The sequence below is a fragment of the Botrytis byssoidea genome (assembly GCF_014898295.1).
Source record: "Botrytis byssoidea strain MUCL 94 chromosome Unknown BBYS_011, whole genome shotgun sequence".
NCBI lineage: Eukaryota > Fungi > Ascomycota > Leotiomycetes > Helotiales > Sclerotiniaceae > Botrytis > Botrytis byssoidea.
The window spans coordinates 703,939-719,416 of record NW_024065852.1 but is presented as its reverse complement, the minus strand read 5'-3'; the positions used below and the strand labels follow the sequence as shown (position 1 = coordinate 719,416).

Sequence of the window (15,478 nt, the reverse complement as noted above, 5' to 3'; positions counted from 1 at the left end):
AATCCATGGGAACTTATTGGCTCTGCCCCTCCGAATACCTGAGTGAATATTTTATCGCCTCGGGTCAGGTGATAGCGTGGACCGCGCACTACTTTTCGTGATTTCTTATCAGACCACTCCAGATGAATCGCCTCTAGATAATCTATCTTTCTTTGGAAATACTTTTACGGTTTCATGTAATTTGCCAATGACTTCTGGATTATAACAATTAATCAAAATCGATTCGAGACTTCCTCATTTATCAATGGCCTAGACAAGGCAGCCTTAGCCTTGCCCTTCACCCTGCATCTTAAAATACAAGCCACCGATGGCAAACCTTGACACTTCACAATTCTAATATCGCACAACTGTAAAATACTATGTTTCGGAACCCTCGAGAGAACTCTACTAAATCTACAGACTCTCATTTGAAACTATCCACCGGTAGACCACCTACGCCACCCGGCACTCCCTCAATTCCTCGACCGGTAGTTACAATGGCCCCTCGAAGTACAAACAAACCGACTACCCCGCGACCTGCCAAAAATTCCATTGTCTCTGCTTTCAACAAGCAATCATCGAAGAAGAGTGCGACAGCAAAAACGCCAGTGAAAGCCAATGGCACCATCCTGAATTTCTTTAAGAAAGTGGACAACCCACTCAAAGACGATGACTCTCTTTTCGTAGCCCAACGATCTGGCGTGGCATCGTATTTTCCTCCCCGCGGACCCAGTCCAGGCCTGGATGAAGGCGATTTGTACGGAGCTAGCGAAGAACTGATGGATGAACGTTATAATGAGACCGAAAGGTCGGTCAAAAAGCGTAAACTTTCAAACAGTCCCAAAATTGAAGATTTCGAAAGTAATCTCGTAACGCCTTCAATACCAACCGAGCCGTGCAGTCCCTCGGTCGAAAGTCCTTTGCCAGCTGAAAAGGTGAAAACTGCAATCAGAGTACCACGCCGATCAGGGCCGTTCTTGGATGACTCCGATAGCGATGGAGAGTTTATGGAAGGCCCCAAAACTGAGAATCAAAACCAAGAGCGAACACGCGTAGAGGGCAAGGAAACCGGAGATCCTCTCAAAAATGGCATTACAAAATTGAATATTGAGAAGGGGCCCCTTATTAAAGATCCCTCCGTCGTATCAAATACGGAAATACTTTTACCTCTGGAAGGTAGCGTTTTTAAGCCCAGGAAGAAAGTTCCGGTTGCAAGAGCTCAAGCGAAATGGGAAGCATTACAGCCAAAAAGCACAAGGACCATATCATCATCGGAGGATGAGGAACCAGAAACGTTGAGAGATTCAAAGTACTTCGATAGTAAGAGCAAAGGGAAGTCGGAATCGGAGTACGAGGAGCCTGATACATCGAAAATCTCAAAAAAGACCGATAGTAAGGAAAAGAGCAAAGGAAAACGAAAAAGGAAGAGCAACCCACTTCCAGAAGTTCCGGTCTTAAAGCAAGAGAATACAAGTGTAGATGCATGGGCAACCTTTGAGGATATGGGTGAATTTCCTGATGAAGATCTGGATGGTGAAGAATTCTTAGAGCGCAAATGGATGGAGGAACAAAATAACTTAGAACGCGATGAAGCGCAGGAAGATGAAGATTCATTCAATGGATTCGATGACGACGATGGCGTTAATGGCAACACAGGAGAAGAGAATGTCTCTGCTTGTCCTCTCTGCGATGCCAATTTGAGCAGCATTACTCCAAATGAAGCCTCAATGCATGTCAATGCGTGTTTAGATGGAAAACCCATACCTCTACCAGCAAAGATCAAAGCAAAAGCAAATATAGAATCAAGTGAGACAAAAGTGGTAATGCCCGAAGTTGCCAGAAACCGTTTTGCCAGGAAAGCAGCAGTTCCAAGGCCAGGGCAGGTGAACCCAATTGATCTCAACAACGAGGGGGGATCCGCATTTTCCAAAATTATGTCAGGCCACGCAGAAGATGCTGCTTGGGCTAATGCTGCAGATAAGGAAAAGTCGTCTCGAGGAAAGCCTGCACACCAGAGGACTTGCCCATTTTACAAGATCATGCCTGGGCTGTTCATCTGCGTTGATGCATTCAGATATGGTGCAGTTGAAGGCTGCAATGCCTACTTCTTGAGTCACTTTCATAGCGATCATTACATTGGTCTAACTTCTACCTGGTCGCACGGCCCTATATACTGTAGCAAAGTCACTGGCAATCTCGTCAAACAACAACTGAAAGTAGATCCAAAATGGGTTGTGTCCATTGACTTTGACGACAAGATCGAAGTGCCTAATACCCAGGGCGTTTCAGTGACGATGATTCCAGCTAACCACTGCCCTGGAAGCTCGCTTTTTCTCTTCGAGAAGACTACTGGCGGTGGCCAAAGGCCTAAAGTTCAACGCATTCTTCACTGTGGCGATTTTCGAGCTTGTCCGGCTCATATTGCTCACCCTCTTCTAATGCCCAACATTGTGGACTCAGTCAATGGGAAGACTAAACAGCAAAAGATCGACGTCTGTTATCTTGATACTACATACCTGAATCCCAAATACTCATTCCCATCACAAGAAGACGTTGTAAAAGCTTGCGCAGATATGTGTGTCAGTCTCAGTAAAGAAAGGGCAGAAGAAAGTGATGCATGGGAAACAGTCAAGAGAGAACGAGCAGGATCCAAGATGACGAATTTCATCAAACCTCCTCTGAAGATTGAGGCTGAGGACTCTGACAACCCAGAAACGTCTTCTAAGAGCGAGAAGAAAGCTCGAGGCCGTTTACTTGTTGTCTGCGGCACCTACAGTATTGGCAAGGAACGCATCGTACTTGGTATAGCTCGTGCTTTAGATTGCAAAATCTATGCAACCCCAGGAAAAATGCGTATCTGTGCCGCTTTAGAAGATCCCGAACTTACAAGTCGCTTGACATCAGATCCTCGAGAGGCACAAATTCATATGCAGATGCTTATGGATTTACGGCCAGAAACTTTACAAGACTACCTCACTGGCTATAAGCCCCATTTCACACGTGTTGTGGGGTTTAGACCAAGTGGTTGGAGTTATAAGCCACCGAATTCTCGGTTTGTAGATTCTCCGCCGATTCATACAATTCTTACCGCTGCGAATTGGAGATCAGAATACAACATGGGAGAGTTGGTACCACAAAGAGGAAGTACAAAAGAAGCGCAATGTTTCGGAGTACCGTATTCGGAACATAGCAGTTTCAGGGAGTTAACGATGTTTGTTATGGGTTTAAGAATTGAAAAGGTGGTTCCAACTGTCAATGTCGGTAGCGAAGTTGGGAGGAAACGAATGAAGATGTGGATTGATAGGTGGCTTACGGAGAGGAGAAAACATGGAGTACTGAGATTTGGAGATAAGAAGGACGAGGGAGTGGTTCAGTGGTAGGGAGCGGATTACTTGGGTACTAAACAGCTTCTTCGAGGTTTTTAGTCTCGAGTTATAGAGTTCCAGGATGAACTGTAGAAAGCTTTCTAATGTGTGTTTTGAAGAAATATCGACAAACAGGGTTTGAGTAAAATCATAAAAGGACGCAGAGAGGAAGAATTGTAGTTAGGTAGTTGGTTATGAATTAATGACAATGACAGATAAGATTATATTGTGTATATATAGTCAATTGCAGTTATCCTACTGACCTATATTCCTACCCAAAATTCTTGTATTTGACTTTACTGTCACGAGTACTATCAGCCTCTGTCCTCTTGTTCAAAGTGCTAAATCATCTAGGCATACTTCTGCTGATTAGGGGTGGCGAGCTCTTGCCACATCTCGAAGAATCAAGTTAAAACCTCTAATCACAATCTCCTTACGGGTATCCTGACTTCTCCAGTACCTCTTATTTACACATCGATCGATACAAGAGCTTTCATGCTTGTTATATACTACACAGTTACAAATTGAAGCTGATGATATTATTTGATAGTGTTTTAATCAACTTTATAAACATCTAGCTAGTTAATAGAGTTATGAAAATACTAGGGGCACTCATTTCTATGATCACTATTTACAATTGTCATGACTATTTGGTGAATCCAAACACTACCCACCTATGATGGTTATAAGGGTAAATATTATAAAACACACCAAAAAGCGGCCGTGCTTTTCCTTATATATAAGGGCTTTAATTAATCAAAATATTATATTCTTTGAAAATTAATATAATAAATTCTAATATATCGAAATATTATAAATATAGATTTTAATATACTAATATATTAAAATAAGTTTATTCCTTAATAATTCTATTAGATAGTTTATTAAAATCTTTAAAATCTTTAAAAACTTTATAAGTTTTTATAAATAAAAGAGAATTTGAAAATTGAAATTTGAGGAGATAGTTTAATATATATTTGAATTGTTTAAAGTAATAATAAATAATATATAAAAACAATAAGTTTTTAGTAAAAGTGGGTTTTACATTACTTATTCATATAACCACTGTACACAACACTCCTTACATAAAAACTGTGCTGCATTCATAAATTCACAAAATCAATCATTAATTCAATCCAATCCAATTCTACCTAGGTAAAACAAAACCAAGCAAGCACCAATTCCCTTACCCGAAACCTTGGGATCCCCCTTGTTTCTCACCCCTGTCTGTTCTCCCTGAGCTTGCCCATTTCCCCACACACAACAGCCACGGCAGAAGATGTTTTTCCCCATATTTTGTGATGGCATGATTTGCGGTGTGGATTTTCAGGGTGCGCCGTGATCGGCGGTCAGATGCATGGAGATGATGGAATGATTGTCAGGGACTGTGGTGGGATCCTTGTATTTGGGAACTTGTTGGGGGGTGGTTTGAGGAAAGGAATGGGGATACGGGGTTGGATGGGGAGAGGGAGAGGGAGACGGAGATGGGTGGATGGAAGTGGGTGGATGGTTTGGAGATTGATGATGATGATGATGATGATGATGACGATGATGATGGTATGCATATGTGATATGTTTCATGTACCTATATATGCACTATCTATGTATGTATGTATGAACTCTTGTTTATTGATATTTCTGAATATTCATGTTTGGAATTCTGAGTTGAGCATATTGCTTGAGACGCTTGGTAATTTACTCTACATATGTACTAATCATGTAGGGAGTGATCAGGTGAAAATTTCCAATTACTAATTAATTTCCATGCATATTTTCTTCTCGGTATATGTATCGATACCCGTCGATACGAAGTATTCCATCACCATTCATATCCATCCATGTCTACCTAGTAACTCCACTCCACATATCCCACGCACGCAAACACGATCTCCTAAAAAGGGGGGATCCCAAGAACAAGTAGTCGCATGACCAATATTCCGTATAGATAATATATTTTCAAAGTATAAAAAAAAGCTTTGAGAGAGTGGGAGCAAGGGATGGAAGGGACGGTGTCTTAGGTGTCTCAATTGCACTGTACGGAGTATGGTGTCTTGACTCTGGGACCCTGTCTAGTCCGCCTCATTGTCGATCGGGCTAATCGTTTTCGGCCATTTCTTGGGGTAACGTGGCGTGCATTTGCATGGGGGGGGAGGGGAGGGGAGGTGTGGAATGGGGTGATCGACGAGCGAGCGTGCTTACCTACCTATTTGATATGTATCGTACAGAGAGAGTACTTACTCTGTAGCTCGGTATGGTATGGTATGGTATGATATGATATGATATGTAAGGCATGCTCGGCAAATTGTGGGGTTGGAATTTGGAATGGGGGAATGGGGGAATGGGGGAAGGGGTGGTCAGATGTCTCAGATATGAAAAATGAGGGGAGAGCGAGGGGGGCTCGAGAGGAGTTTAAAATGGGATTGGAGGAATGGAGGAAGAGGAAAACGACAAGTTCTGAAAAAAAAAATCCAATGGACGGGACGACTGCGATTTGGAATCGATTATACAAATGTGCGACGGATCGAAAAGGAGGCTGAGTGATGTACCTAGTTAGCGCGTCAACTAAGTCACACAAGCTACAACGTACCTGCGAGACTAGGTATCTCCGTATGCGCGCGTCTTCTCTTCGCCATCCCGAGGTTGCGCTAGCGATCTAACTACCTAGCTACTTACTTACTAAACTGACTGACTGACTGACTGACTGACTGAATGACTGACTGACGTTCTAGCGCTCTGAAGCTCTCCTTAACACTCTACCCCGGATTTGGGGATACGTGATCATGTACGATTGGACGCAACGGCGAGACCGACTACGAGACAGAGAGAGAGAGAGAGAGAGAGAGAGAGTAAAAACAAGAAGAACATCAAAGACAAGACAAGAAATAAAACAAAAGCAAAAATAATAATAAAGAGCAACAAGTGCATGTCTGCAATTGTCTCTCACTCTCAGAAGCATCTCCTTTATCTCTATTTATCTCTTGATCTTATACTCTATATAGTCTACTATAATCCTATATGTATACACATAATCTTGCTTGCCTGCGTAAAATCTTTCCCTCAATTCCCAACTCGCAACTCCCAACTCCCAATTCTCTATCCTACCTATCCCATACCCTTTCCCCATTCCCCATCATCCATCCTCCCTCTCCCTCTCCCTCAACCCCTCCTCAAACCCAAACTCAAAACTCAAAAAAAAAAGTAACGAAAAAAAACCCCCCACCCAAAAGACCCCCTAAAACCCACTCTCCCTCATAAAAATGGCCACATAAACAAACCTAGTACCTAGTAAAGCGAGCAGCGCACCCTTACTGCACTGCACTATCAATCAACCAAATCATCAAATCCATCAATCAATCAAACCACCCACCCACCAAATCTTCAATCAAGATCGACATGCCGAAAGATTCCCACAGAAGAAAGGCGCGAGATGCGGGATGCGGCATTCTAGAAGTATAGGGGCGACAAAGGAATATTTTAGCACGACATACTAGGGTATCAACACTCATATTTCATAGGATGAGATGGACCATAGAAATCTTAGGGGGAAATTCTAGGAATGATTGTAAAAGGATGAATGAAAGAGGCCGCAAAGTTTTCTCATCTAGTGTAAAAGTATGACGACACTTCATCAAAGCCCGTTTAATCCCTTACATACCATCAGATCACAACATAACCACATTACTTTGCATCACATAGCTCCAGAGATTATTTGCTTTGTATATTGTTCATTTTTGTTGACTACTGTATTGGTGTATATGCTCAATAGTTCGCCAATTTCTTTCTCCTCCCCCTTTCCTCCCTAGGTATGGCGTGCGCCAATTCGCATTATTGCGAAAATGCAGTGAGGTGTGCATTTGGATAGTGTGCTTGCGCACAACTTATGATCCCCATCGTACAGTGTAAACCCAATTTTTTTCCTCCTCACCAAAAGACAAACCTGTCTCTCCTATACCCAGTGAAAGCCCAACCCCCAATCGCGACGAATTTGCCCGAACCCTTTATATGTAACCCATTGCCAAAGTACAATTTTGGCTATCATCCTCAAGCCCTGACCCCATTAAGAGCAAAACCCGTTCCCAAGCCAAAACGCCGCCCAATCCCAATTGTGGTTCCTGAACCCGGTGTGTAAATGCAGCATCTAATATGTGCTTTAGTATTATGTACAAAAGTCGCCGTATATAGGTACGCCGACATTATATTTCCATCAATAATTGTATCGTATGCATGAGTTGACCCTTGGAATGATAATGAGGCTTTCGAGAGCCGTTGTCCGAATATGAAAATTAGCGCCTCCATCCGACATTCCAGATGACATGGGCGATGTCCTTTGCTGTATTTACAGTATCGACAACTTTTCCAAAAAGTCCTTCAGATACAACATCATCTTCGTCCTCTTCATAGGGCATAAACATGCCGGATGGCGTTCTCCTCATACCAGATGGCTCCTCATTGCCAACGCAGTCCGAGGTGCTGAGACTGTGGAATCGATCTTGCGCAATGGATACGCTATCTTTTCTGTGGGCAAAGGCATTTGGTGGTTGCCAATCGATATCGTCATCGTCTTCATCATCGCCTAGAAGCATTCTTGTCGATGGTTTTGAAGGTTTCAATGTGTCTTGAGAGGGTGACGGTGACAACTTTCCTCCGTGAAAAGACCCACTGTGCTTCATGGCTGTTTCCTGTGGCTCGGGAGTATCTGCTCGATACTTGAGTGTTGTAGATGGTAACATTGCAATGGTTTTGCTATCAGTCATAGAGTTGACTCTGGAAATTATCCTCTTCCTCATCGGTGGGAGTTGTCGCTTAGAAGTGCTTCTCTTCATCATGATAGCTCCATCATCGGAGTCACTATCGTCAAAGTCTTGAGTACTGTAATCCAACTCGTCATCATCATCGCCCTTGACTTCCAAAGCTATGCATTGCGACACTTGTTCATTAAAACTAATGTGTTTCTTTTCAGTACCAGGGGTAATCAGTCCTGACGAGGTGACCGATGAAAGCATGCTCAAATCAGCTTGCTCAGATTGTCTACTTGCAAATTCATAGGGAACATAGTCAGATGCAGCCCTAATTATACCAGGGCGTCCATCCCCAGATTGCTGTGCTTGGACCGCAGCAGCAGCTTGTTTGAGTAATGAAGATGATGACAATGACCTTTGAAGCATTATTTCGGACATGCTTCTTTTCTTGAGAATTGGCTTCTTTTGCAAAAAGGAATTTGATTTCGATAGTCTGCTGCTGCTGACAGGAGAAATATCTGGGGCGTTGAATGTGGTTGGTCCAGCTTGAAGTGGACCATATAGCCAGGTCACATCACAATCCTTCAACCTACAAAATGTCAGTTATTTTTCGATTCAAGTCACAAGAGTACAGTAGTAGTATAAACATGAAAACCAAAACCTACCAATTAAGTGTTTCGGGCGAAACGGTCTTGAGTCTATATTTTGCCTTCATCCAAGTTCTCCACGAAGCATTTTCTAGTCGTTCATGATTAGAGTATTCACCCCCCTTTGATACAATGAGTTTCCATGATGCCCATATATCCTCTTCTTTCCAATTGTGTGATAAATAATCAACGTGCCGCGAAGGTTTCGCTTGTAGTGCTGTGTCATCCTCGGCATGTGCGTATGGTAGTTCTGGGGATCCAGGTCGGGAGATTATAGAGGTACTGTTTGAGGTGGGTGAGACAGCATAGGAATCGTCGGTATGTGGACTGGTTGGCGGCTCTAAATCTTCAATTTGATCGCAATATCCTGTATCGTCGTATGTGGGAAAGTAAATTCGATCTTCGTCGTCTGCATCGTCGCTATGATCGAGTGACAAGCTGCTCGCTGGCGTTGACGAGTATGAAGGAGCGACAGAATCGGCATGTAGAGTTTGGGGAGACGATGGTGCCGAAGACACCGAGGAATTACTGGGTGATATTATCGGGTTGAATTTTACGCTGTTCGATCGAGATAGAGATTGTGAATATGACGACGGCTGTGTGACGAATTTGGGCTGTGAGTGTGATCGACGAAGAGGACTTGACGAAAAGTAGGAGTTTTCTTCCGAATTGAGGACTATCGCCATTTTTGCGGTGATACCTTCCGGTAGAAGAGTTGGGTTGATTGGTGGCGGAGTATGTGGTTTAAGGTCAGAACGACCTGTTATTGAGAAAAATAACCTCCTCTTCGTTTGAATTTTCTATCGTTTCTAGATTCGCTGACTTCCTATTCCGTTGTTTCAAAACTTGTACAATGACTATGATATCAATCATAAACTCGAATACGTCCAGAGTACTGAAAGGTTGTTTGCGAAAGTATGGTTGGTGGTAGGTAGGGAGTGATTAAGGTAGGCAGGATTAAGGTGCAGTAGGAATTCTCCACAATTGAGGTTTTTATTGATGAATTGAAGTGAGCTGCGGTTGATTTTGTAGGGTTTCAAAGGCTTTTCCAAATCCCAAGTGATCAATAGGATACAGCAGCAGGTTATCGATTGGAAAGAAAAAGGGTTGATTTTGGTGTTTAGGTTTGTAGGTGATAAGGGAAACGAGTGAATGTGGAGAATGGGGGAATGGAGGATGGAGAATGGAGAATGGAGAATGGAGAATGGAGAATGGAAGATGGAAGATGGAAGATGGAAAACGGAAAATGTAAATGTGAAATGGAGAAATGAGAAATTGATCGAGGTGAAGTAATATAACAAATCAAGTGAGGACTGATTCTGAAGAATTTAGTTGGAAAGTCTTTTTTTCTTTGGAGGAAGTTTATTTTTGTACTAGGTATAGTAGGTAGAGTAGTATTAAGTAGAGACAAGAAAAGAAGAAGTTCTCGACCCTTGGAATTTAGGAACTTGGACATTCATGAAGTGGCTTTGGTGCGGAATTTTTCTGATTGAAAAGTGGGTGGGAAGTGGATAGTGGGTTGCGAATGGAATGAGTGGATGGATGGGCGAGGGACGGGGTGTGAAGTGAGGAGTGAGGGGTGAATTTAGTAAATAATGGTGGTGATGGTTGATATTGAATGTGAATATGGAATACGAACGTGAGGGGTGTGTGTAGTCAGTTTGTATGTAGAAGGCTATATATGTCTAGGAGGTATATGTGTAGGTAGGTAGATAGGTAGGTAGGTAGGTAGGAAGACAATAATAATAACTGCTAAGTAATAACTGCTAAGTAGGTAAGTAATAATAAGTGGTAAATGCTAATGACTTTCCAAGGTTGTGCGTTTCTCTAATAATGCAGGGGCTCCCATTATGTACTAGGTAAATATAAAACCCCCCGTAAAGTATTCTGTACATGACAAAAAAACGTTAGATCTCTATCTCATACCAAGAAAGGTTAGATATCATCGATCGAAATGGAAGTAAAGTAGAGACGACGAGGACGCCTTCGATATATCATATACCTAGGTAGGTCCAGTCTACTACACATGAGCGAAGTGTTTGGTCTCGACGGTACCTTTGTATGGAATCGCTATCTACGGACAATGGTAGTTAGAGCTACCTACCTGGTATTGCATGGCATTGATACACTTTGCATCACCATCATCATCATTCATTCACTGACCTCCAATTGATTCCATTACTTAAGATTAGGTACATGCAATACATATGTACGACACAACCAGCATCCAAACAACTCAGAATTCCTTCTCTTTCACCACCTGACTTTCATTATGCTCAATGAGGAAGTGTGTCTGTGAAGAAAGGAATGTTAATTTAAAATTAACAATTCCATGATGAATACTCGCATTCCCTATCCCAATTCCATGGAGTCTGAGACAGAGAACCCAAAGAAATCCCGTGTCAGAGCAATCAAAGGTCTACCTATAGGTGCCTCTCTTCTCGTGAACTTTTACCTTTATTCCTGTCTAAGAACCTTACTATCAGTCAACTACGGGCCTAGGTATATCTAATTATCAATAGTATCCAGATCTCTAAACTCTCTCCATCTTTTTTATCTCTGATAAGGTATGGATGGACTCTAGCAATGGGCCATTCTATAAGCTTTCCAATTCCTGGAGAAGAACCTTGGAAGACTGGGGAAACGAAACACTTTCAGACATTCATCGTGCGATGTTAGTTCTTGATAGGTAGAATGGGTCAACCGACAGCGACCCAGATCCGAATATGGTGTAGAGAGAGGGGGAAGTTGTCTCGATTGATATCTAGGCCTGAGCGTTGTGAGCCAATTTATTCTCTCGGCCTTTTTCCATTGTTTCCAGGTCGTGGCTTGTCGACTAGATAGTCTCATACAAAACTTATCCAAATCCTAGCAAAGCTGCTCTTTGATATATCGATCAATGTGTGGAATGAACACGTTTTGGGATGCTTTGTTACCTTCGTCCACGCAGGTACATTCCGGTAGATTACGTGTATACGTGCTACACTGCAGTAATTCTACCTAACCAGTCTTGCTGAGTAAATTCTGTACCTCGTACGCACCTTGAACTACATACTTATATCTCTCATCTACTTTTGCATCTTCTGTTGCATCATCATATCAAACCACTCGTATTTCCCGCACCTCAGGGCCTTTCACATTTTGCATCCTAGTATTTGACAGGCTATAATAGAACACCTATAGCGTCGTGAACCGGGGCAGATCAATCATTCCAGACCGATATGGTGGAAGCGAAATGCTCATCATCGATCAATCACCGAGAATCCCATATTTATCAATACCAGGTTAATGAGATATCACATCGGTCTCAAATGATTAATGTCGAACCATTGCTACAACGATAGAAGGCCTATCTCAAGAGATAATGAAGTGGCACGCTACCTCCTGCCCTGATTCTACTAATAGATATACCAAGCTCACTAATTTTGCTAAGCTGGCTCTCAAGGTGAAGAGAACGACGACAGACGACAAACACTTCAACCTACGAGCCCGATTTTCCGAACCTAGAATTCTCCAAGGTTGTATCCCATCTGCCAATCACATCTCGTTCTTCCTCTCTTTGCGGGACAATGTGGGGATCATTGGAGGCGAGCAACACCGAATACTCACTGGCTGCAGGCGTAGGCTGGTGGCTCGGAGAGAAAATTCTCGTTGCCATTGCCACTAAAAATGCCAATTACCCCATGAGGTGATGGCTCAGATTCAAGATAGACCGGAACGACCATTAGTTTTCTAGCTTCTAGATAACCCCTGAGAATATCAAGAAAGAATCCATGTTAAAACCTTTTACATCGCGAGTGTTTTACCGAACTTCAGTCTTGGTTGGGGTTGGCTGTCTTGTGCCGGCCATCCTTCAAGTGTCTCTTCGAGCAGCATAACAAAATATCAAGACAATGCCGTTGAACCTCGATTGCTCCAAAATATGCCAGGCCTATTACAATCAATATCTCCCCCCTTATTTCCCATTTCCGGATTGAAGAAGCAACAGAAATGTCCGGTGTTCTAGTCAAAGCTTGTTCCATGATGGGAAAAAGTATGTTTTGGAGTAGTTGAGTTTATACGGTAGGTTATCCCAGAAATCTCTCATACTAAACATATTCGTTGGAGTAGCTCGAGTAGTAGGAGTAGCTTGTCACGCAATAATCTTATCTCAGAATATTTTATTCGCTCGCTTTGACAGAAACACATACAATGGCTTAAGAGTGGCAGCATGTAAGAAGTTAGAATGTCGGCTATCTTCAAACTCGGCCTACACGTATATACCTAGGTCCATGGCTACGGAATCAAAGTTCAAAGTATAATCCTTCGATGGTCTGGGGAAATTACCAAAGTGTTCTCAAACAGACCTGCTTCGTTGATTGTGTTGTAATTTTAAATTCAGACCATTCTTTCCTGCTTCTCTTCACCAAACGCCGCAAGTCTATTGTCGGCAGTGAGAGCTGACAATTCTAGATTATTACTTTCGGCGCTTCTTCTACAAATATGGGTCTCAATCTACTGATAGGAAACCGAGCCCGACGGGAGATCGTCTATTTCCAACTTCCAAGAAATATGCAGCCTTTTAACTGCACCACTAAAAGGAGTCATCAACTGAGCCTCGGGTTTGACCGATGAAGTATTTCTCACATCGTAGTTGTCCGAAAACAATTGCATTGTAGTAGCCTTACCTCCGTATCGCTATATACGAAGGTCAACAATGTCTATACCGAGCCGGCACGCATTGTCCTTTATGGATGATCTTGGACGATCAACCCGTGCCGTCGAACAGTTTGCGCTGTCATCGCTGCATAGTCCGTCCTACCCAAATACGACATCTGCATGATCACTGACATCTATGGAGAAACACCCGGGGCTTCTACCGCCCTCATCTTTCTCTGTTTGTTCGTCCATTCGATATCCGTCTAACTATGGTGAAGCAAAATCAGGTTTGAGATTGAACTAAACACTAGAGAAAGTTAATAGATGTGCGGACGTCTCTGAAAGGTTTGGCATTATCAACGTCTGTATCTGATAAGGACCTCAAGAACAAGCATCAAATGATAGACAGGCATTCATGAGTATATCACTTCCTGCAGCAACTATTGAATGCTCCAGGTTATGAAAGCTCGATATGGAACGAACATTGGGCGGGCGCATACAACATGCGGCACTCTGTCATATTAATAATTGGTTCATACAAGTGGTCAAACACGAGTTTATTCTTGAGTATTACACATCCCGCATTTTGAAAAAAAGTGGTTCCAGATTTAACAAGTCCCTTACAAAGCTTGAAAATTGGTTCTCAACTTTTCTATTGGCAGCTCACACAAGCCACATAGTGGACTCGTTGGATTGGATTTCTATACAAAGCACAACTTGATGTGCCGAGAAGTCTTCCTCATTATGGACTACAGCTTATCAGTTTATCGGAAGCTCGTTAACAACGTCGACATAGTTACAGTATCCAATGACAATAAGAAGAAGCGTCAGAAGTCAAACTATAAAGTAGTGGAAGCAGCTATATTCTTACAGTGGCATCTGAATGCAAGTTCAGGGTCAACCTGACTCACATCCCCGGAAATCTTTCGCCATCAGTCCATCAGTGCAGGATATAGCCAGCAATCTAAAAATTGTGATTGTGATTATCAGAACGCGACATCTCTGGGGAGGGGCAATCAAATTGAATCAAATTGAATCAAATTGAATCAAATTGAATCAACAGGTGACCCTTATCGACTTTCCCAAAAACTGGATATGTATTATGAACAGACTCTCCCTAGTACGAGGAAGGTAATCTTGAATGAAAATTTCAACGGCTGTATAAGATATCGGGTACCCGGTAGATGCGAATTTTTATTTTTAACATGGGAAAGTTACATCCGACCGATGATAATCTCAAAGTGGTATCCCGCACAGTCGAGAAGAATTTATCCGGCCGAATTGTGGAGTCTCTGAGCAAATCCCATACAGTAGTACGGAGTCCATGGCGACAAGGCGCAAGTGTTTTCCATCTCATTTCTATTTCCATTTCCATTTATATTTCCATGTCGAGAGTATTGGAGGGCTGAAGGCTGAAGCAGGGCATTGTTGCATAAACAGACTATCAAGGGTTCAAAGGTCTCGATGAGTCTATTGTCGAGTGGGGGAAGTGGGCGGTTTTGAACCATTGAGCCATTGAACCATTGAACCAACCATTGAACAATCGAACAATTGAACAATTGAACAATCGATAAGTCACTCAGAACTTCAAAAGTCATCCACCCACACCAAATGCAAGAGCAAGGTTCTGATTGACCTATTGCCTATCTGAGTATCATACTATTTTATCTTCCACAATTCAATTAATACCGGCAACTACCTAAGTACTCGGAGACTGTATGTAGGTAGTAGATACATGAACTGCACATGAATTGCACACTTACACTTACACTTACACTTACACTTACACTTACACTTACACTTACACTTACACTTACACTTACACTTACACTTACACTTACACTTACACTTACACTTACACTTACACTTATTACACTTACACTTACACCTTATCTTCTTTCCTCTTATCAAATCTTGCTAAAATGTTATGTTGTCATCAAACATGACAATTGTATTGATATTGATTAATCATTCATCCATCTCCTAATGTGCAATGTCGTCCATAGCATAACCTAGCTTTACTCTCGAGCTCTTGACTATCTCAAGTGTTGCAGTAGTAACCACCAGCCTTTTCAAATTCCAATGAAGCAACCCCACTACATCGAGGTGG

The 15,478-nt window shown here is 42.4% G+C and overlaps 2 protein-coding genes across 2 annotated transcripts; one reads left to right on the top strand and one right to left on the bottom strand.

Moving 5' to 3' along the window:
• Positions 1 to 359: 359 nt before the first annotated feature.
• EAE97_006242 (uncharacterized protein) lies at positions 360 to 3,359 on the top strand (the record flags this gene model as incomplete). Its single annotated transcript, XM_038876755.1, has 1 exon — positions 360 to 3,359. One exon carries the CDS (start codon positions 360 to 362, stop codon positions 3,357 to 3,359), a length of 3,000 nt encoding a protein of 999 aa, XP_038732462.1.
• A 2,394-nt stretch (positions 3,360 to 5,753) lies between these two features.
• EAE97_006241 (uncharacterized protein) lies at positions 5,754 to 9,950 on the bottom strand. Its single transcript, XM_038876754.1, has 2 exons — positions 8,749 to 9,950; positions 5,754 to 8,672 (listed from the first exon to the last, which is right to left on the bottom strand). Exons 1-2 carry the CDS (start codon positions 9,414 to 9,416, stop codon positions 7,628 to 7,630), a joined length of 1,713 nt encoding a protein of 570 aa, XP_038732461.1. The 5' UTR covers positions 9,417 to 9,950; the 3' UTR covers positions 5,754 to 7,627.
• Positions 9,951 to 15,478: the final 5,528 nt, after the last annotated feature.